The sequence below is a fragment of the Furipterus horrens genome, unplaced genomic scaffold, assembly GCF_987537825.1.
Source record: "Furipterus horrens unplaced genomic scaffold, mFurHor1.1.pri manual_scaffold_31, whole genome shotgun sequence".
Classification (NCBI taxonomy): domain Eukaryota; kingdom Metazoa; phylum Chordata; class Mammalia; order Chiroptera; family Furipteridae; genus Furipterus; species Furipterus horrens.
In genome coordinates this window covers 821314-845648 of record NW_028327201.1, presented here as the reverse complement: position 1 = coordinate 845648, position 24335 = coordinate 821314, and the positions used below count along the sequence as shown (strand labels likewise).

The following is a 24335-nucleotide window of genomic DNA, read 5'->3' as shown; positions in this document are numbered from 1 at the left end:
TATTGTTAAGATGGCAGCCCTCAAATTGATCTACAGAATCAATACAATCTGTATCAAAATCTGTGCAGAGAAGAGTTAACATAGTGGGCCCGACAATGCTATCGTTTTTGAAAATCCTGCTTGCAAGGTTGGCCCTTGGCTGGGATCTAGGAACTTGGATTTGGTCGGAGGGAAGGGCTCCCACTATCCCAACTGATGAGAGTAGCTTATTGTACCTTAACTGTTTGTGCAAACAATATGATTTATGGTGAACAACAGCTTTCCCCCTGGGACTCTGGGATTTTGGTATGTGCTAGGCAGAGGGTGCCTGGAGGACCAGCCCCTAATGAAAGCCCTTGGCACTGTCTCTAATGAGCTGTCCTCATAAACAGCATTTCCATACAAGTTGTCACACCTCTTCATTGCAAAAAGCTATACTAAGTGAAAGCAGTCACAACAGACTACCTATTATATGGTTCCATTTATATTAAATGTCCAGAATAAGTCAATCTATACATCCACAAAGCAGATTACTGGCCGCCAACAGCTGGAGAGGTATAGAGTTGGGGGAGTTACGATAGCTAAAGGGCATGAGGTCTCTTTTTTTGGTGATGAAGATGTTCTAGAATCTATTTTGGTGATGACTGCACAACTCTGTGAGTACACTGAAAGTCACTGAATTGTACACTTTATATGGATGGTATTTGAATTAGGTGTCAATGAAGCTGTTATACAATTACAGTGGGTAATAAAATATATTGGTTCTTTAAAAAGTCTGTTGAAGAGTGACAGGAAAGACTCCATGGAACCAGTGAGGAAGTTGGTTCAATAAGCCAGGCAATTTGTACCAAAATAGTCCAATGTTCTTGGTCACGGCCAAGCAGTTCTATAAGGTTCTGGGCACAGCAATTCTTGAACAACCGTTATCAGTAATTTTCTTTCTTTTAAAAAAAAATTGCGATATAACAGACATATAACAAACATATCAGTTTTCGATGCACACACTGATTTTGAATTATATAAATAGCCTTAAGCACTTACTAATATATATGAACCTAATAGTACCCCTGGCAGGAGAAATGACAATGAGTAAAACACGCTCATTCTGTATTTGGAAAGGTAACGCTCATAATGAAATAACTACCAACACACGAAAGAACATGATACGTGCCAAAGCAAGGCTAAAATACAACTGCTAAGGATTTCAGAGGACATGTTGTTCGGCACACCATTATTGCCAGTACAGTCACTGTTGTCATATTCAGCCCAACATCACCAAGAATGATTACTGAGTGTCTAAGTACATGAGCAACTCTTAAGAGTCTATACAGAGAGTTAGGCGAAGTTCTTCCTTGAACCTAACACATCTTTATGATGGGACTACTAAGGAAATAGTACATTAATGTTATAAGTGTGTCATCTCTATTATAAATAATTATGAAATATTAGGTTATAAATGTAACATACATAAAACGGCAGGTTTTCGGATGCAAGTTATTCTAGAGGGGGGATTCGCCGAGTTCCCTTTTAATTTGAGGAATGCCTTGGCAAAATGGGTTTTTGTATGGAGTGATCTTGTACCGTGTGGAAACACGTTTCCCAAGCAGCTGCGAACTCCTAGTGGCCACACGAACTCATTACCATCTAGCTTTGAGAGCAACAGGCACAGAAAGGTTAAGTCTGACATCCCTGCGGGGCAACTACCTGACAAAGCTGAAGACTAGGGCAGTCTTCATCCTATTTAAATGTCCCTAAAACCAGGGGCGATCCTGAAGGGTGTGTGGGCGGATCGATGCCTATAAGCACTATGAGGGAACCTGAAGAGGTTTATGCTTCCAGATCCCCTTTCTTTCCTCCGAGGCCTTTGTTTGAAACATTTATTGACAAATAAAGACACTCTCTGGAGGGAAGGAGAAAAACTGTCAGCAACTAATATTACATTTAAATACTTTTCTGTCAGAAAAGTTTGTTGGTCTGATAAAAAACGAAAAAGAATCCCGACTAACAGCCTAGTTTCCTCAGCCACTTCTCCAGCTCTGACATAAACATTTTTTTAAAGCACCGTTAACAAGCCATACATGGATTGAAAGCTAAAGCTACACACGGGAGAGCCGCTCCCCACCAGTCAGTAACGGAAAAAGACGAAACAAAACAGAACATAACAAAACAAACAGATGAGGGGCAGAGAGATAAGGGACTAACCGCCTCGGAATTACCACGTCAGACCAGCGGCCTCACGACCGACGGTTTCAGACCAACGGCCTCACACTAAGGGCCAACAGGTGGTGCGCCGACCTTAGCATGCTCACCGGCAGGGCGAGATAACCGATCAACACTTTTCAATCAGGCTTGAAACCACCAGAGAGGGCCAAAAATTCAGACTAGGTACCTTTTACCCTTGCTTTTTTTGCTATGGGGATTCCTCTTCTGCATCTTCGGACCCTAGAAGAGAGTAAACGCGTGCTAATCTCTGAGCACACACACGTAAACCCCCGTCCCCAAGATAATGGAAGCGGCTCGTACTGGAAGTGGCTCATACCGGAAGTGGCTGAACCACCAATCAAATGGCCTCTCTGGGCTCCATTTTGCCGTTAATAAAACCTGGATTAAAATAGTACCCATATCATACAGCTGCGTGAGAAATAAATGAGATAATGCATGCAAAACACAGCACCGGGCAAATGTTCAGACCTGCAGAGTTAGAAACGCTGGGAGGGGGCCCAACTATCTGTTTCAATACGCTCTCCAGGTGATTCTGAGGCATGCCTGAAGTGTGAGTTTTTGCTTTATGAAGAACGCTGCCCACTCAAATAGCTAACCAAAATCTTTGTTATTATTTCAGATTCCATGACTCCATGCTTTCTGAATTATGTTTCCTGCCTGAACTTTCAAAACCGTTATTTGTTTCTTGAGCCCAACTCTGTAGCCCGTATCACCACGGATACGAAGAGAAAGAGAGAACCTGTCTTCAAGGTTTCAGTGTAGGTGATCCAAGAATAGGAAAAGTTGATTAAACCTAATGGTCACAGTATCATTGCATAAACTAAATTAGGGAGGCTAAATCTGAGGCTGAAAGATACTTGGTGGCACTGACAGGCAGACCAGTTTCATGAAGGCTGATAGTTCGGTTCAGTTCAACTTCATGTTGCCATTATTCATAATAATTACATTACAAACACAGGTTCCATTTTTATTAATAGCTCTTTCAAATCAAATACAAACTGAAAGCATAGTTAAAGTGTGATTTGTATGGCTATTCACAAGTTTGTATGGAGGAGAAGATATTTGGATAGAATAAACAAGGCTAGAAAATGAATGATGGTCTTAGGGGGAAAAAAAGGTGACCAAAGCTTCTGGGTTTAACATATTTATGTTTGTCTCTTAGAGGATAACCTAAGTGCATACTACTTTACACATATCCACACACTAATGTAGCATGTTCCTTTTTTTTTGACTCTGAACATCCTTTCTTCCCCATCTGTCAATACGGGACACTCTGAGAGCCTCCGCAGCTTAAGAGAAAGAAGAGGCAGTACCATATGACTGAGCCTCCTTGCATTTTCATTACTGGTTTATCATCCAAAAACTGCTCTTGTTAGCCTCCAGGATGACAAGGTTGGGGTACCATGGGACAGGGCTCTAATCATCAATAAGAGTTCTCTCTTTGTCGTTTGGAGGATTTGATAAGACATTTTTCCAGGCCCAGATCACAGATTTTCCCTTCTGGGCTTGGAGACACAGAGGGTTTTTTGTTTGTTTGTTTGTCCGTTTGTTTGTTTTGTTTTTTTAACCTTAGGGATATACATTCTTGTGCTTGGAGAATAAATAAACATTTCCTTTCTTTGCTTCTTATTCCATAGACATGAGCCAGACACAGGAGCTCCAACTTAAATATCAGAAGTTCCCCGTGACAAAAGGGTGGTAAAGGAAAAACAAGTTTTATACTGTGGATTTTAGCCCATCGCTATTGACGAAAGCTCCCTTCTTGACCAAAATTAATTTTTAATAAAAGCTGTGTGTATTTAAGGTATATAACATAATGGTTTGATATAGTCAGGCTTATCTGAACCTTCTTCTCAATTAGGCCTCACCTTTGGCTTATAAAAACTCCAACTTTCGGTTTTTATGAGCTCAAGGCATGTCCTTAGAATGATGATCCCAGCCTCCTTAATATACCGGCCTGAGAAAGCTCAACATTGCCAAAAGAATTCCCTGTCTGTTTCAGCCAAAACCTGACCATGGGCCCCTGCCTCCCCTCCCTTTTCATAGAGCATTTACAGAACTTGTAATTGTAAATCCTTTCTCTGTCCCTCTGAGACATATCTTCTACAACCCAGAAATATCTGTTTCCAGGACCTGGGAGCCATCCCTTCGAAATGTAATCATCAAGAAAGACAGAGCCTCTGTTTCCCAATCTCTATGGAAGGATAGGAGTTCAACTTTGATAAGTGCCAGTTAGCAAACGCAGAGGCCCTGATCATGGTGATCAAACTCCGTTGGCCCCCAAAATGTCCCTCAATACTTTTCCTTTAGCACACCCCAGCATTTAAAGGGCTCCTGCCTTTTGTTGCACTGGAGTTGAGCTCTAGTTATCTAAAGTCTCTCCTCTACTGCAGTAGCCTGAATAAAATCTACCTTGCCACCTTTAACAGATGTCCAGCTCTGTTTCTCTTCGATGCCATGAACTAAAAAGATCAGAACTGGACAACAAGTTTAAGACATGAAATCCTAGAGGTAACAGGGAAAGTAACAAATGAAGTCAGACCAAGACTATGAAACCCTAGCGTTTAGGAGAGTCATCTCAACCGATCTTTTAAAACTTCAGATGCAGTTCTTCTCATGTAGGAGGTTAAAGTGGAGACATGTGGAAAAAATAAAAGGAGAGAACAAAATAATACTTGAGCGCCCTGCAAGTCATTTGGTTGTGGGCGAGTGGTTCCACACTGGGGATAAGCTAAAGGCACCCCAAAGTGTAATGGATGACCTTCTAAAGAATACCGTACCAAGAAACCCAGCACTGGCGATAGTGGAGAATAATAAAGAGGGGCTTGAGGAGCCTCTGAAAGGCTGACCCTGTCCCAAGACTATTGGCTTTTATTCTGGGCTAATAATGTTTCATGATGAAGGTTAGAGCTTGTTGGACCAGTTAGGCACCCAGGATCCTAAGGACACCCAACTTTGTGCTGTTATTGTCAGCTATAGAAAGAAACAGCAATGTCATGAAGTAGAAGTCCTAGTACTAGCTGGTGGTCAAGGCTTTAGGAGAGTATGGGGAGTTGAGGAAAGAACGAACATCTTATGTCAGACTGGAAGGATTATCATAGCATCCAAATGCACGAGAAAAGAATTATTTCAAGTTCTTATGAAATAACCTACTCCAATATTGCACAAGTCTTCTGAACTTCTTTTTGACTAAAAGTGTCTTAATGGCGAGATAAAACCACAGAAGCTGCTAAGGAAGTCTCCAACTTTCTATTTTCATACCTTCATTCAGGATACCCAGAAAGGACTTTGATTAACTCTGTCTCTAACTCTGAACCTTCAGGGGGGAAACCAAAGAAAATTAAGCTAAGATGTGAAAATCAACACTGCTCTGTGAAAAATAGACTCTACTGGTAACGAGTATGATTAGATTGTTCTGGAAGTCCAGCAAGAAGAAGAAAGAGAAAGGAGGTTTCAAGGTGTTGTGAACTGGACAAAACATGAAAGGATTATGTGTACCCTTCTAGAGAGAACAGAAGGTTGTCATACAGAAGGCAGCTTGAGGTGGTTTTCATATGAAGAGATGTTGAGTTTGCCAGCCTGCTACACTTTTGCTGCAGTTGCTATGGTTTCAGGCATTGTGACCCAACAAACTCTGGTGTCATGTCCCAGGGTCATAAGCAGCAGGAAAGGCTTTGGCCCTTCAGTCTTGTCCAACTGCTGACAAGGGCAGCAGCCAGCTGCGGGTACCCGAGAACTTGACACTGCCCAGATCCATCTAAAGGGACATATCTCCTTTCTAGGTGGCACATTTTCAGCCAAAAGAACTTCATTATCAAGGTAATGAGTTTATATATTTTGTTGTTGTTGTTTTTTGTTTTGTTTTTTTTACAGTTCTTTAGAATCTGGACACGAGAGACCTCTTTGCCTCCCTCTCTTTGTTTCTAGGCTAGTGATCTCTAGTTCTGGGAAAAAAGAAACCCCCTCTTTTGAGGGTATGGGAAGCCTTTTCCTAAATGTTTGGGAGAACCTCAAAGATCTTGGAGGGTTGGGGGGGTCATAAAGGGTAGGCATGTAATACTATCCGGTGAAAGGATAGCTGAGTATAGGAGGGAGAGAGGGAGAGAAAAATGGAAGAAGGTAAAGGGAGGAAGGGAGGGGGAAAAAGAGGGGAAGAGGAGAAGGGAGCTAGAGGTTAAAGGGGTCTAAATTTTGAAGGAAGTTGGAGGAGAGGAATTCAATAGCCCTCTACCATTTGGCAAAAAGTTTCTCTTGTTAGTTAAAAAACAAAGTCAAATCCAAGTACGAGGTACCAAAACAATTCTACTGAACCCATAACTGTGTCTTCCTGTACATGGGTCTAAGGTCTTACATAACAAACATTATTTAGGGCTTTTTCCACTTTCTTTTTACTTTTAATTCCAGGCTGGGGTGGTAGCTGGTGGGGAGTGGTAAGAGAAGTTGGCAGAGATGATTATTCTTTCAAAAATAAAATTAAGTATGGTTCTATGGGATCGGGGCCTGGTTTTTATAGCTATTAGACCGAGTTTTCTCAGTGTTCAGAATCTTGTTCTATTGTGGGATCTCATATGTTGTTTTAATTAAAAAGGTTATTTTTTCACTCTACTAGTGTTGGCCTTAGTCTTTTCCAATGGCTCTATGTGGTAAGTGTTACAGCTGTTTATCCCATTTCACTCCTTATATCATGAGAAAGGCTCTGGTTGAACTGGGGTTAACTAAAATTCAATTAAGGGGGATGAGGTATGCTTGATTCCTTGAAGGTGCTTAAGAATGGCAAAGGAAGTAGAGGCAGGTGAGATTTAGTGGAGTTTAGTAGAAATAAGTCTCTAAAGTTAATCTCCACGTTCTCTATACTTCCTTTTAAATTTGCTTCCCAACGAAGTATGCTAAAATGATCCTGATAATTTCAGAGAATCCCTTTCCCACTACTCACCCCACCAGTTTCTAGCCTAACCCAATATGAACTACATAGCTGAGTTCCAGGGCCTTCTTATCCAAACTGAGCCAGTTTCTAAAAACCATATATAAGCCTTTCGGATTCCTTTTCTTTTGTCTTTCCAGAGGCCTGATAATATTGAGTGGTTACACAGCGCCAGGGGTGTGTGCAAGGTCAAGCTCCATAGCCCAAAAGGACAGCAAGAACAGGAACGGAAAGTGGTAAGATACTAAATTACTCCCACTAAGGGGTGGAAAGGATTGCTTTATGGATACAGATATCCTGGAACCCAGAATAGACTAATGGAGGGTAATAGTGTCGTTTCTCTAAGATATCAAGTTCAGTAAAGTTTGTGGGCTGGGGGGTGGGGGTTGGGGTGGGGGCGGGGCGCAGTATGCTTATACATCACAGAGGGACACGTGAAGGGAGGGAGAGAATGAAGAGTAGCTGGGGAGGGGGGTGGGGGGAGCCTCAGGGGAGGGAGGAGTGGTGGTTGCCTAGTTTTAGCAGCCTAATGGAATCATAATAATATCAGCTAGCTACAAGTAAGTTGCACTCAAGTGGGACTCCCACAGGAGGGCAAAATGTGTAATACTTCACATTTTTTATCACGTTCAAATGCCATTTGTACTGTTATGTATTTAATGCTTTTTTAATTGACTGACGTTTAAAAATTACCATCAACCTAAGCAATATTATACATAATGTCACAGGTTTTATGTTTTAGTATGTATTTTTCCTACTAAACAACAAAAAAGTACATATATTAAACACAGAAATGTTTATCCATGTATCACTTAAAGTTTTCTATAACATCAGTAGTAAAAACACCACTTTTGGGGAACACTATGGTAGTTGAAAGTGCTCTAACTGAAAGTCAGGGAATTGGTTTCTTTTTTTTTTTAATGTTTATTTATTTATTTATTTATTTATTTATTTATAATTTTATTTTTTGGTTATTCAATTACAGTTGTCCCATTTCCCCCCATTGCTCCTCCCTCCCAGTTCATCCCTTCTCCCACAGTTATATCCCTCCCCGTTGTCCATGTCCATGAGTCATTCATATACGTTCCTCGACTAGACCCTTCCCTTACTTATCCCCCTTCTCCCGCTCCCCCCTCCCCCCTACTGACTACTATTCTAGTCTTTGCCTATTTAGTTCGTTTGTTTGTGTTGCTCTTTAGTTTCCTGAATTGAGTTCTAATGTAAGTTTCAGCTTTGAGTTTGCGTCAGTTGGGCAAGGCACCTTTCTTCTTACTTTTTTCAGTAAATGTAGGTATTGTAATTTGGGCATCTCTGACAGGTAGGTATTCTTATCTAGGAAATACAATAATGATAAGATTCTCTCTGCCTAATAGCATTTATTGAGTACTTACTATGTACAGGTACTCTGCTGAAAGCTTTGTATTCACTCTCAATCAATCCTCACAAGAACCCCTATGCGGTAGGTGCTTTATCGTCTCAAAGAGAAACCGCAGTCTTTTCTCTAGAATTTTCCTCAATACGCTGTCCTAATTTGGTGCAGATATGCTTTGTCGATGTGTCCACCCTGAAAGTGGAAGATAAAGGTTCCAAGGTGAGTATTCTCTGCTCCCCCCAGAGTTGGAATGAGTGAGAAACTGCTGAAAGAGTTATCAGTGGCAGCATAATAAAAGGGAAAGTCTGTGCCAGAGGGTGGAAGGATGGAGGAGATTCAGGTGGGCAGCCATCATTTTTGAAAACCCCAAACCCCCGGTTGAGAATATACTGTCACTCTTGATGCCAAATCTCATTCTAGAAGGAACTTAATTTGCTGGTAGGCCTGAAAGAATTACAGCATGGAAGGTAGCATGTCAGAACAGTGAGAAAACTGTCCAAAAGTTTGACGATTCATGAAATATGATTCCTAAGATTTATGGATTTGTGAATGCCTCTGGAGGGGTAGTAATTTGTGAGGAGAACAATATCTCATTCTTCAAACATTAGCTAGCATCACAAGCCTACTTATCCTTCTCCATTGAAAGGAAAAGATAAGAGATATGACATTCATGTTTTGGAGAGGGCAGCTTGGAGAAGTCTCAAAAAGCAGTTATTCATAAGAATCTCACCACTTCATCCCATAGGATGCTGGTGGTTCCTGTTCCGGAGGTGACCTAACGCAACACCATCTGAAAGAGAAAGAAGTTATTATAATCAAGGCTACCGAGAAGCAAAACCAGTCTAAGGTATGCTTAGCTTCCGAGTCCACCCTTTCTAATTCCCAGAGTCCAGTGCTGACTCCGAAGACTCTGGTTCACAAAAGGTAAGAGAAATATTTCCAAACAAGCCCCTACATTTGACTACTATGATATTCCAGAGTTCACAGGCCTAAGTTCAAAGTCAGGTAAGTTTAATGTCCAGGTATCTAACAATGGCACTAATCACAGAGGTTCAGAATGCCCTTCCCTGATTGCAGGTCCCTACTCCAAACAGAATCTTGCTACCCTTATCCTAACAAAGATGTGGAATGAAAGCATGATCTTTTTCAGTGCTTTCTGTTGTCTTCTACTGGGCTTGTGTGCTCCACATTGCCCAGTGTCCAAAAAAAAAAAAAATTATAAAAATAAAAAAAGAACAAGCATATATGGAACAGAGAGAATCCACAATGACCAAGAACTGTAGTGGCTTGTTCCCCAAACCTGTTGCCTAAGAGATTACAGACTGTTAGGTAGCGTAAAGTTAGAAGCAATTCGATTTGGATACCACTGTCACATGCAAGTCCTTTTGTTTTTCTGTAACTACCTAAATTATATCTGTTGGGCTCCTGGCCCATGACAAGTCACCTTCACAGTCCTACAAACCTGGAGTAGTTGATATTGAAATAGGATATTTGGTTTTATCTCAAAGGAGTCAATTTTTTTTTTTTTTGTTCTGCATCTCTATGCTTATCTTATAACCAGGAACAACATTTCTGGCCTCAGACACATTTGGAGTGATGAGAGTGGCTCCTAAGGAAGAAAAAAAGTTTAAAAATATTCTTCAAAGAGTTTTGGGTTTAGTTGGAAGGAGGACTCCATTTTGAAGTCTTAAGAAAGGGATAAATTATACCTAATGTTTATTCTTAAAAGTGCAGCACATATTTCCTACACATAATGCAGGTGTCCTTGATTGTAACCTAAACCCATTTTCAAAATGTTGAACTTATCATGACCTCAAACTTCTAGGGATTCAGTAGAAAGTAAGGAGATGAAGCAATGGAAGGGGTAAAGAGGACGATGGTACTTAGCAAGGAGTGGAAGACATGTATAATACATATACACATATCTAGACATGAGTATATGCACATAATTTACACTGACACACAGCAATATATACAAAATAATTTATACGAGCCGTGACACACACATCCCTGGCTACGTGTCTACATATGACACTGGTGAACACACACAAGCATTGAAACAACACATGTGTGTGTATATTCATAAACAATGACTCACCTACACAAAGGTATAGAGTCAGCTGCATTGACATACCCACATGTGACACATCAACATCTATATATGCATCCATGCACACTATGCATAAACATGCACACTACACATAAACATACACACATGAGCCTCGATCAAAACACAGTGACTGTACAAGTTCAGGTGATAGGCATGCACTCTTACACAGGGTGGGGCAAAAGTAGGTTTACAGTTATGAGTATGTGAAACGGTTTATTCTTGAATTATTACTTATTATTTTCCATACATACAACTGCAAACCTACTTTTCGCCCCACTCTGTAAATATACCTCATGTTGATACGCACACATACAAACTTAAGCAAAGTGACACTAACAACATTTGAATGCACTGATACATACCTTGACACAAATACAATGACATCCCCACTCACGTATTCACACAAGTACTCAAATACCCAGGGTGTGTGCAACACTGACACACATTCTCAATCATTCACGTAGCATATAAATATAACATAAACTGATACCCAATTTATTGACATACACAGTCATTATATTAGCACCGATCCACATTGAACATAAACATTTATTGATGTATTATCTATTATCTATTAATTACTATATATGTTAACATGTGAATTTATTCTTTTTTTATTCTTTTTTTTTAATAAATAAAAGATTAATTAGTTATTTTAACAATAGGAAATAACAATCCCTCCCTCTCAGACATTAAGACCCTTTATAATCTTATAAAGGACAATGGGCGAAGGTCTCAAGCTCCTCTAGCTGCTTCAAGCTGGACATGGTTGTCGTTCGTCCTACCTACCCTTGGTCCAGACATCCCTAATAAGAGTGGGGGTGTGGAGGGGAGGGTTGCCTTCCCACATGGGGAAGGATCGTGCAGACTCCAGGTCAGTTGGCTGTCCCCAGACAACGGCGTGCTTGGTTTAACAGGCTGGCATCCTTGTTGTATTCTGGGGGCAACAGATTTGGCAAAAGGGTTTAAAGACATCTTCAATCCATAACCACTAGATGACAAAAGGCAGGGATTAATTTTTCAATGTTCCACATTAGGGAAAAGAAACGGACTTCTTTGGAGGAAGGTGTGCCAGGCGCATCTCACCTGTCCAAAACCCTTTTGCCCATTCTACTTAGTTTGGGCTGAGGGAAATAGTTTAGCTTTCCCCACTCTTAGACCTCTGGGCCCTTTCGGTCCAAGCCATTAGGATAGAACAGAGAAACCAGTTTTAAAGTGAAGCCCACAAACCACCCCATTCTTCACCAACCCAGCCACTTAGTTCAGCCAAACCGTTGAGTCTCAGGAGGCCGCGCTGCAGACAGGATTAATACACATATAGGTATAGCTCCATGATACATTCTATTAGATTTGTATTATAAACAAACATGCAGATCACTCAAATCGACACTTGTCATTTACATATTCAGACACACTGACATACACATTCATTTTTACATTCACACAGTGTACAAAATGTACACGCTATCATGCACACGTTGGCCCGTACAGGAAACATATAAAATCGGTATTGATGTCAACACATTGTTACACAGGCTTACACACAGGCAGGCATACATGTGCACTGACATGTGCACACGGACACACACGCTAACAACACAGACTGAACATTCTCACATCTACTGAGATGTCCCCACTTATGAATTGCTATACTGTTATTCACACACACACACACATGACAGACACATTTATACATTTTTGACACATGTTGAGATAAGCACACGTGCTCATGTGAAATTGACACGCTACCACTTGTGCTCAAAGGGATATAATTATGTATTATGTTTCCATGCAAATCCTAAAGGGTAAACCCCTAATGTATGCAGTTTAGAAAGATATGTCTTCTAAATAAAATAAGGGGGGAAAGTAGCCTCCCCAAACTCTTAGGTGTTCTTTTTTTTTTTAGATGGACGGATCTATATGCCTTTTCACACAAGCTCCCTCTGATCCTATAACTGTTGTAAATTGGCTTCTAAATGATATCCAGAAGTATGCCTTGGGTTTCGAACATGCACTAAGTCCCTCAGCCTCTAGCTGCAAACATAAAATAGGAGATGAAGATGAACATCACAAATTACCCTCTGCAAACTGCTACAGCATCTATGATGATAAACTGAATATCGATTACATGGCCAATAGACCTCAAAGCCCACATGTAGACATGACTGCAGCCAAGAATACCAACAAAAATCAGAGTCCTTCCACCTCTCCAGCAAAATCTTCTAGCACTAACAGGGCAGTAATCTCTCCTGAGGGAGAATGTCCCATGGATGACCTTTCCTTCACCATCATCCGGCTATCTAATCTGGTAATGGAGATGCCTTGTAATGAAATCAAGAAGTTGGAAAATGGAAGCAAATGCTTTCGTCATTCAATCTATCCACCCTCTGGGGACAAAGGGAAAAACACTCCCCGCAGCTCTGTGAGCAAGATCGTTTCTGAAATGGCCCATGATGCTGAGGAAATATCCTATGTGGAAAGGCGGGGCACTGGAGAAGAGGGCAGGGAAGGTGGCAGGAAAAAGTTTATGTATAGTGAATTATCCAACAAGAACAAGGGGGTAGACAAAGAGATGTGCCAACAAGAGAGCAAAGATTTTTCACACTCTATCAGTAAAGGACTCACGGTTTATGCAAATCAGGTGGCATCTGACCTGATGGTCTCCGTTTTGAAGACCTTGAAAGTGCATACTCCTGGGAAGCCAATTCCCACTTGTGTGGTCCTGAAGAAGGTGTTGTTAAAACACACCCAGGAAGTTGTCTCTGATTTGATTGATTCCTGCTTGAAGAACCTGCATAATATCACTGCGGCCCTGATGACTGACTGCGACTTTATCTCAGCTGTCAAGAAGAGTCTGTTCAACCACGGAAAACAAAATGCTACACATATAATGGAGGCCATGCTGAAGCGCCTGGCTACTGTTCTGCTTGGAGAGAAGGAGTCTAAATCACAGCCTCTGTTGTACGCATCCTTGAAGGCCGGCTCCCACAGTCCCAAATACGATAACCAAAGTCAAAACCAAAATCTTGAATTCTCCACCATGAAAACTGAATTGAAGGGGAAGGACAAATGCAAAATAAAACCAGAGGAGTGCAAGTCATTGATTAGCGCTGAAAAAGTTGGTGAACACATCCTCAAGGAGAGCCTGTCCATGTGGAACCAAAAACAACGAAACCAAGGCGAGATGGCTGGCAAAGCATGCGTGAGTAAGGAAGAAAAAAGAGAGAAGATCAGCCCTTCCACAGAGTCACTGGCGAAGGACTTGATTGTCTCTGCCCCTATGCTGATTCAGTACCACCTGACCCAGCAGGCCGAGGCCAAAGATGCACTTGAAGATGACTATCCTGGTTCCACCATAGGCCATAGGACTCAGAGTGCCCAATTTGAAAAGAACGCAAGTGACCAAAGTGCCAAGGCACTTTCAGTGAAACATCTAGAATCTTGTGGAGCTCCTGGGCCATCTACCTCTGTAAAGGAGACTCAACAACAGGCGGAGTGCCAAAAGTCCGATATGTCAAACATCATTCTATCACTGATTCAGAAACTGCTCAGTGAGACCTCCTTCAACAGTGAAGAGCAATCTGAAGGGGAGAGCAAGCCTTCTGAGCCCAGGCCAAACAAAGCAACTTCAATGTCCAAGAGAGGGGAAAAACAATTCCAGGAGAATTTAGACCTTGATTTTGCCAGCGGGATGATGCAAATGAACTGGCAATTCATCAATCAACTGGTAGAACCTGTGAGGAAGCTGTGCCTTATCATGGCTAGGTATCACAACAACAGGGAAGCCCTGGCCGAATTGGAAGAACAAGCAGCCTTGGTACACAACCCAAGTTTCCAAGTTGGTGGCCCCAGATGCAGTCACAGTAGTGCAATGTCACAGAACTATCGAGAGTTTTCTGGGCCGGAAGTCATCATCAATAATTGGTGCTCAACAAGTAGCTTGCAGAAACAGCTCCAGGCTGTCCTGCAGTGGATTGCAGCCTCCCAATTTAAGGTGCCTGTGCTCTGTTTCGTGAGAGATGATGATGGACAACTGGAGAAGGTAAGCAATGGCAAAGCACAAGAAGAAAGATGGTTAGACTGGGCAGGGGAAGGGAGGCAAAACTGTACTTAGGGCTCACGAGCAGTCCAAATTTTTCTCAAGTATGCTCTTTACTATGTGCTTTATGAATTACTTTATCCTCATAAAAAGACACAAAAGCAATGAACCATTAATTGAGGCTGTAGCACCTTGGGGTCTGCACATTTCAGCCAAGAGGAGGCGAGAAAGATTAGCTTTTTTTTTTTTTTTTTTAATTCAGTGACCCTTTAAACAAACTGCTTGGTAAAATATGTTTTAGGAAGGTGGGGGAGATGGCCACCCCTAACCTTGACCTAGCAATCAGCACAGACTAACCAAAAGACCCAGGCCTTGGAGAGAAGTATTTAGTAAAGACAACTGATTCCAGGTTTTGTTTTTTGATGCTCAAAATGAAGTTATGTTTTTCATTTTGATCTATGACATTAGAGGAGGGTCAAGGAAAAAGGAGAGGGAAGGCAGTCCTGGATCAGCGAAAGCTTTTACTCTAATCTTAGTCATGGGCGGAAAGGTGGGTGAGGGGGGTAGTTCACTTTATCCACCTGAGACCTTTCTTCAAAAGTATCACATGACTCAAGCTATCTCTGCTCCCTCCACAGCTTCCAGAAGTTTCAGCTAAGGCAGTAGAGAAGGGGTACAGTATTGGAGATCTCCTTCGAGAAGTAATGAGGTTTGCCAAGGAACGACAACTGGATGAAGCCATGGACAACATGGCTAGAAAACAACTGCTGGACTGGCTGCTCACTAACTTGTAAACTAACAGTCCCTTCAACAACTCTGTAGCTAGTCACCCCATCCCCACAGCAGCATTCCATGCCATCTGGGCGCCCCTTCATTAGGCAAGTTGAACAACACACTACACGACTGTCTTTCCCAATACGTCTGAGCAGTTGGACTATGCAAGTACAAAGTGTTAAATAAGCTAGGCAACAACATGAATTAAAAAATTTTAAAAAAAAAGTCGTTGTGTTCTTTTTTTAAAATATACGTTCTATTGTTAACTTTTTTATTATTATTTAGATTTTATTTATTTATTTATTTCCAGAGTGAGGGGAGCGGAGGGAGAAAGAGAGGGAAACATCAATGTGTGGTTGCCTCTCACGAGCCCCCAACTGGGACCTTGACCTGCAACCCAGGCATGTGCCCTGACTGGGAATTGAACCAACGACACTTGGCTCGCAGGCCGATGCTCAATCCACTGAGCCACAGCAGCCAGGGCTAGAAAAAAAAAGTCGTGTTTCTTAATCAGATATATCTGAGGCAAAAGAGGGGAGTGGGTCTAAATCCAAGGATTAGTGATACAGTGTTGGGCTTGGGTCTATATCTGACCTTAGGTAATTTTCTGAGCACCCAAGACATAAAGATATAACTCATGTCCAAATCTCTAAGTAATATGGTTTGTCCATTATGATCCAGAGGTTTGCCACCTGTGGACCCCCTGTTTCTGCCACATTACACATATAACTTGATAATCTCCCCTCTAATCCCGAGGGTACGGTTTTCTCGGTCTTTGTCAGGAATTTGCAGATGGGCTACTGTGCTGCAGGAGCTCAGCTCCAGGCAGGTTAACTTTGGATTAAGTGAGACCAAAAAGTGACAGTGGAGTGTTTGAGAGGGAATTCATTCCAAGTTTATTTATTTATTTTTAAGTATATTTTATTAATTATATTGTTACAATAGCTCCAATTTTCCCCCTTTGCTCCCCTCTACCCAGCAGCACCCCTCCCCCAGCAACCCCCCCAACCCAGTCCATACCAATGGGTCGTACATTCAAGTTCTGGCTTCATCCTTTCCTATATTGTTCTTTTTTTAAATTAATTAATTAATCAATTAACTAATTATTCTAACAATAAAAAATAACAATCCCCCCTCTCAGACTTAAGACCCTTTATAATCTTATAAAGGACAATGGGTGACGGTCTGGAGCTCCTCTAGCTGCTTCTGGACATGGCCGTCGGCCTACCTACCCTTGGGTCCAGACATCGCTAATAAGAATGGGGGTGTGGAGGGGAGGGTGGTCTTTTCACATGGGGAAGGGTCTTGCAGACTCCAGGTCCGTTGGTTGTCCCCGGACAATGGCGTGCTTGGTTTAACGGGCTGGCATCCTTGTTGTATTCTCGGGACAACAGTTTTGGCAACAGGGTTAAAAGACATCATTCAATCCATAACCACTAGATGACAAAAGGCAGGTATTAATTTTTCAATGTCCCACATTAGAGGAACAAAAGGGTTTCTTTGGAGGAAGGTGCCAAGTTGATTTTTTTAATTAAGTATATTTTATTGATTATGCTGTTACAGTTGTCCCAATTTCTTTTCTCTTTGCTCCCCTCCACCCAGTATCCTTCTTCCTTCCAGCAGTCCCACCCCCCTTAGTTCATGTCCATTGGTTGTGCATACCAGTTCTTCAGCTTCACCCTTTCCTATATTATTCTTAATGTCCCCCTGCCTATTTTGTACCTACTAATTATGCTCCTTAATCCCTGCACTACTTCTCCTCCTTCCCCTTCCCAGCCGATAACCCTCCAAATGATCCCTATGCCTATGATTCTGTTCCTATTCTGGTTGCCTGTTTACTTTTATTGGTTTGTTTTTATTTTTTAGGTTCTGTTGTTGATAGTTGTGACTTTGTTGTCATTTTAATGTTCATAGTTTTGACCCTCTTTCTCTTAAATAAGTGCCTTTAACGTTTCATATAATAAGGGCTTGGTGATGATGAACTCCTTTAACTTCACATTGTCTGGGGAGCACTTTATCTGCCCTTCCATTCTAAATGATAGCTTTCCTGGATAGAGTAATCTTGGTTGTAAATCCTTGTTTTTCATCACTTTGAATACTTCTTACCAGTCCCTTCTTGCCTGCAAAGTTTCTTTTGAGAAATCAGCTGATAGTCTTGCAGGCACCCCTTTGTAGGTAACTCTGCTTTTCTCTTGCTGCTTTGAAGATTCTCTATCTTTGACCTTGGGCATTTTAATCGTGATGTGTCTTGGTGTGGTCCTCTTTGGGTCTAGTTTGTTTGGGACTCTGTGCTTCCTGGACGTGTATGTCTCTTCCCTTTGCCAAAGTTGGCATTATTTATTTATTTATTTATTTATTTATTTATTTATTTTTACATAAGGTTCAATTTCTTGCTCTTCCTCTTCTCTTTCTGGCACTCCTATGATTCAGATGACGGCACGTTTCAAGTTGTCCCAGAGGTTCCTAAGCCTGTCCTCATTCTTTTTTTTCAATTCTTGTTTCCTCCTTCTACAATGGTTGACTGTTTATTTCTTCCTTATGTCCCAAGTCATTGATTTGAACCCAGACTTCCTTCCCTTTACTATTGGTTTTGTGTGGATTGTCCTTGGTTTCACTTAACTTAGCCTTCACTTGTTCCCTTCTGCATTTGCCACACTCCAGCATATCTGTCACATCTGTGAGCATCTTTATCACCAGTGGTTTGAACTCTCAGTCTGTTAGGTTGCCTATCTCCTCATCGCTTAGTTCTTCCACTGGAACCTTGATCCGTTCTCTCTTTTGGGCCATACTTCTCTGTCTCATTAACTTCAGAGGCTTCTGTGTTTGCCTCTGTGTTAGTAGAGCTGTCACAACTGCTACATTGTGAGGGGCAGAGCCTTAGGTCTTCGTTAGTATGGGGCGACCCATTTGGCCACGTTGTGGTGCCATATGAGGGAGAGGAGTCTGAGAGGGAACAAAGCTGCTTGCTCAACCCTCGCCCCTTTTCCAGGCACTTCTCCCACTTCCTGTGTGGAACTGGCTGTCTCTAGCTATTTCTCTGGCTGTGGTTCCCAGAATGGGTGGGTTTGTGGCATTCTAGGACTATGAGGGCCTCTAAACAAAGGAACTCTGCTGAGAGACCAGCAGCTTCTACCCATGCCCCAACCCCCACTGGCTTTCAGTCACGAGCAATGGGTTTTATTTTCCCTGGTGCTGGAACTGTGAGCTGCACTGTCTGGTCTGGTGCTGAGAGCTCTCCCCAGGTGTTCCTCCCTACTTTTTTTAAAGGTGTGACTGCGTTTTCCACTGGTCTGCCACTGCCGATGCCACAGCTGCCACTGCCACCTCACTGCTTCCTCTCTGCCCCGGCTCCATCCCTCCTGCCTCTCTGGATGAGTTTTTCTTCTTTAAATCTGTGTTTGTTGAACTTCCATGCAGCTCGACTTTCTGGAACTTCTGGGTGTCTCCAGTTTTGAGGTAGTTGTATTCCTTTTCAGTTGTGGAAGGAGATGCAGCGTGTCTACCTATGTCTCCATTTTGGCCAGAAGTCCCAAGTTTATTCTTGTGGCAGCAGGTGAGACAGGAACAAAGGATCCATGCTCTCCATGGTAAGCCGGTGGCAATTCTGCTTGGCGTCTCTGTGCTGACACTGCATGCCAAGGCATTTGCCACCTCAGCAAAGGGTGTATGCCCAGTCCATGTACACATTGCTACAGACTGACCCTAAGGGTGATTTTAAAAATAGGTTTTAGTGGTACTAACAAAGGTAGGTCTTGCTCGTCCGGTAGGCTGCATGCTAAAGAGATATCTTGAGATAACACAATAGCAGGTATCAGGTCCCTCCCTGGTTTTGTATACCACACCTTTACTCCCCTCCCCAGGGTAGTTTCTGTTGGGTCTGAATAACTACTACAGTGCAGTTTGTAGGACCAAATCCCTTATTCTCGCTGTGAACACTTCTTCATCCAGGCCATGAGTTTTCAAATTACAGTATAAATAGCATCCTTCAGTCCCAGTTCTCCTAATAGCTGCTGTAACCCAGTATACAACTGCCACCTGCTGGACGTAGATGGAAGATCTCCTGGGTTCGGCCACGTAATGCGATCAGCTGCCTTGATCCAATCTAACAGGGAATGATTGCCTGGAGTCTCGTGTGCATTCTGCAGCTGCTGCCTCAGCACTGGGTGCGTGGGGTTGGATACAAGCTTACCCATTCCCTGGCCAGGAAGTAAAATGCCACCCGCCCCTACATCCCATAATCTTAGCAACCAAGCCGCCAAAGATTCTGACGCCTTTTGCCAGAAGCAGCTCCCCAAATCCACCAGCTCTGCTTGCAAGTACGGATGCACTGTGGAGTGCTCTGTGACTGGCAGAGGGGGCTGGCTTGACCCTCAGTCATTCAAGGACACTTAGTCTTAATCTTCTGCATTACCACCACCGCCACCCCAGGCATGGCTGAAATGGGTGAGGTCTAGCCCTCCCCAACATCCTCCTCCTCATCCTCATCCTCCGAGGAGTCTATGACCTGTACCTCTGATCCTGTCACAAAACCAGTCCTGATCCAGGCCCTCAGGGTGGCCACTTCCACCTCTAATAGCTCCCATGTTTTCTCCCAGGCAGCCCTCAATTCCTGCTCCTGAGACAGGTCCTCTTTCAACTCTCGGACCTGGGCTTCCAATTCAAGCAACTCCCTGAATGCTTTATGCAGAACAGAGAAATAGCCAGCCTACAGCACCAGCCCCTACCCAGGCACTTTTCTTCCCTAGAGAGCCCCCTATCTTCAGCAGAGCCTCTTCTCTCACCTCAGGAGTCACTTCTACCCTCTCCCAATCTTGCAGGGGCACCGAAGCCTCCAACACGGTCACCACCATGAACCACATATCCATGCAGGCCAACCCGATAGCCCACCCTGAGTGGCCGTGCCCCGTGGCTGACCCCTGCTCCATAGCTTTCGTTTGTGGCAAGTCCTGCTGACTGTACCAAGTGCCGCAGGAGCTCAGCTCCAGGCAGGTTAACTTTGGATTCAGTGAGACTGCAAAATGACAGTGGGGCGTTGCAGAAGGAATTCACACCAACTTTATTCTCGTGGCGGCAGGCAAGACAGTAACAAATTATCCATACTGCCTGGACAACAGGGACTCATATATATAAGAAATTAAACAGAAGTAGCACAGGGCCAACAAGAACTGTGAGATAGTGTGGCACCTGCATACTAAGGCACTCTTTTATGTAAGGATAAGCTGGAGAAATTCATGGGTGTTGAGGCAGGGTTCTTGACTACAGTCATCATGACAGGACAGCTAGCTTAGACAAAAAAAAATTGATAGGTATATTACTCAAGGACATTGTGACCACTTGCCACATGCACGCGCGCGCTCGCGCACGCCCACACACACACACACACACACACACACACTCCATATCAACTGCATGTGGCTATTTAGTACTTACTATTTAGCCATGGCTATTTAGTATTTACTGACTGAACTACAATGTGTTCTGATCCTCCCCCCTGTGTGAATAAAGTTTCCTTATAAGTCATTTCCTTCAATTGATGAGATTTCCTTGTCTTCTACCAGTCTGAAAGGAAATTTTTCTGAGAATAAACTACAGAATGGTAAATTCCTCATAGCCATGCTATGCGAATTCCATTGAGACTAGCACTAAGTTCCTAGATTTGTTGTATGCTTCTCAGAAGTCAATTATAATGCTAGAATTCATTGCAGATCAGATGAGATCAAGATAGTGGTTTCGACCCTGTGGTCCTCTACTAGCTAGTTTGCTGTGGCATACCTTAGCACCTTTGAGGTGCGAGTGGCTTTGTAGAACAAGCACAAGATGTGGCATCCTTCTGAATTCAAAAGTCAAAGCTTTTGCCTCTTACTAGCTACGTGGCCTTACAGAGTCACCTAGACTGTAAGCCTGTTTCTTCACGTGTAAAATGTAGCCAGAAATTACCCTCACTGTTTAAGCTGGAGGAATGGATGTGATGCTTTGCACAAGGTGAATCTTATAAATGTGGCTATGTGAAGGAAGCTGTATGTCTCAAAGCCCATCCTAACACATTTGCAAGTGTTCTTGATATATTTTAAAATAAAAACAAAATTCTCTGACAATGTAACCTAGAGAGACACTTTACGGGGTGAGGGGTGGGGGATAAGAGGCATGGAGGCAAACTTTACCTTCACAGTGCCTGGACCTGTCAGAAGGAAAGGCAGGCCCCTTTAAAGCAGAACCTTTAAAGCTCCACAACTCAAATGAAAGCTAGTCAAATCTTTTGCAGTCCCATCCCACCCCATGAAGAGCTTTGGAGTTGAGCCACTACAGATCCTTGTCTCTGTCCTTAGGAAAATCCTTAATAAACAAGTTACAGGGCCAGGGCTGCATTTCTGATGACTCAGATCTCCCTGAGCATAACTGGGACCCATAGTAGTTTACTTCCTTGATTAACTTGGCTCTTGACTTGCTCCTGATTTTTATTATGAGGCAGCCTTAGGGATTCCTGGGACTGTGGAGATACAGCACAGGAAGTTATAAGTGCTGTTAAGTGGAAGGCATTGGGGTAAGATTCTCCTTGAGGGCTTTTTTACTTCTGATATTTCAGGATTATAAGAGTTTCTTTTCCATATTTTCTCAGGGAAACCTGTGTAGATGAGGTAAGATCAGGGTGAGGAAACTTGATTTTTGCCAGAACTAATTGACAAACTCCAAGAGAGAAAAGAATGCTTTGGGCCTCAAAGGGCCCTGGCAAGTGTCTGGAACAGCTCTGCAGTCTTGAGGTTTATCCCTGGAGGGTGGGACCCTGGCCTTTCACCTCTATAAATTGAGAAGTGCTCCCCGGCACCATATTAGCAATGCGGCCTTCCTCAGTGCCAACAGTTGGAAATGGGCAAAGATTTCTGCTGAGCCGCGAACCCAACGTGTAAAAAGGGAAGACAGGAGAAGAAGGAGGGGAAAATCACAATTATCTCCTGATAGGTGGTGTAATTAATTGGTTTGCTATCTCTAACAGTTTTAGTCTATCTGAGCATCAGGCATCCATTTTAAAAGGAAGTTGTGAGCATAACTCATCTAGAAGGTTACTGCAGGTCTAGGGCTGTGTTGAGGTGAAGTGTTAGAAGCACTTGCTTCAGGGTCACATTTTAAGGGGGTACCAGAAAACTCAGTAATCAAGATAAATAATATTTCAATGTACTATTTTTATTTTAATATGCTTTTAGTTTTTTAATTTTTAATTTTATTGTTGTTCAACTACAGTTGTCCTAATCCTTTTCCCATTGCTCTCCCCTGCCCCGCCCACCCCCACTCCCACATTCATAGTCAGTTCTTACCTTTTGCTCATGACCATGGGTCCTTTATACTTGCTCCTTGACTCGACCCTTCCCTTTCTTTCCCCCATTACTCCCCTTCCCCTTCCCCTTCCCCTTTGGTCGCTGTCAGTCTGCTCTTTGTTTATATATCACTGGCTCTATTTTGCTCATTTGTCTGTTTGCTTTGTTCATTAGCTTCCTGTATTAGGTGAGATCGTATAGTATTTGCCTTTCACCGCTAGCTGATTTCATTAAGCATAATATTCTCCAGGTCCACTCATGCTCTTGTGAAGGGCGAGAGTTCCTTCTTTCGTTCTGCTGTGTAGTATTGCACTGTGTAAATGCATCACAGTTTTTGATCCACTCACTTATTGATGGGCACTTAGGCTGTTTCCAGCCCTTAGCTAATGTAAATAACACTGCTATGAACATTGAGGTACATAGGTTCTTTTGAATTGGTGTTTCAGGGTTCTTAGGGTATAATCCCAGCGGTGGAATCAATGTGTAAAAAGGCAGTTCCATTTTTAGTTTTTTGAGGAAATTCCATACTGTGTAATGTTTTTTTAAGTCAAAATTAATAGCAGTCAGAGAAAGACAAGTACCATATGATTTCACTCATATGTGGAATCTAATGAACAAAATAAACAAACAAAACAGGTAGAGAACAGACTGACAACTGTCACAAGGGAGGGAGGTTGAGAGGCTGTGTGGAAAAGGTGAAGAAATTAAGCCAAAAAAGAAAAAGGAAAAAAAGACCCACCTCATAGACATAGACAACAGTATGGTGATTACCAAAGGGAAAAGGAATTGGGGGAGGCAGAGGATAAAGGGGAGAAAAATGGTGATGGAAGGGTGAGAAACGCTCACAATAAATCACTGGTACACAGGACTTGAGCAGCAAAGCGAGGCATTTATTCGTGAGTCTGCGGAGCTGGGCGCACCACCAGCCAGGAGCATGTGCGCGCAAAGTAGACAAAGTAAACTGGTTTTATACTAAGGCGATGAGCTCTCCTCCCCTCTCCTTCTCCCCGGTTTCTCCACTACTGGTTAATCCGGGTTCACAATCTATTCTAATGTGATTAACTACTTAACTCAGGGTGTGATTAACTAAGGGTAATCTAGTTATAGGTCTATGTCCAACTTACTGTACTTGCCAAGTTATCTAGCTACATCTTCCCATTTCTCTGTGTTTGGTGACAACAGTCTTTCTCCTTTTGAGCCCAGAGATATGTGTGAGGAGCTGCAGAATGTCGTTCCCTCGCCCCTTTTCCATGATTCATCTGTTAATTTTCTCCTGCTGGTTTGAGAGTCACTGGCTTGCTTCTTTATCCCTAACAGAAGGAGATATGACTAGGGGTGGTGAACACACAATACAATATACAGAAGGCTTATTATAGAACTGTACGCCTGAAACCTATAGATTGTAATTTTATTAACCAATGTCACCCCAACAAATTCAATAAAAAATTAATGCAAAAAATTCCTTGATTGTGATACAGAAGATACAGTAACAGTGCCATGCCAAACCATAATGGAACTTGAGGCAAAAGCAAAAATGGGTAGGCATTATATTGCCAAGGCAGTACTTAGAGAACGTCTTGTCCTAAAAACGTGTATCAGTACAAAAG

The 24335-nt window shown here is 42.5% G+C and overlaps 1 protein-coding gene across 1 annotated transcript in view; it reads left to right on the top strand.

Annotated features, from left to right (window-relative positions):
- The window catches only part of LOC149990062 (A-kinase anchor protein 4-like), an 86856-nt gene extending 71301 nt beyond the window's left edge, over positions 1-15555 (top strand). Inside the window, exons 2-6 of the mRNA XM_090265683.1 lie at positions 7264-7359; positions 8664-8714; positions 9241-9342; positions 12512-14647; positions 15283-15555. Coding sequence (XP_090121809.1) covers positions 7264-7359; positions 8664-8714; positions 9241-9342; positions 12512-14647; positions 15283-15438 — 2541 coding nt within the window. The 3' untranslated portion in view covers positions 15439-15555. The remainder of the gene's footprint in view (positions 1-7263; positions 7360-8663; positions 8715-9240; positions 9343-12511; positions 14648-15282) is intronic.
- Positions 15556-24335: the final 8780 nt, after the last annotated feature.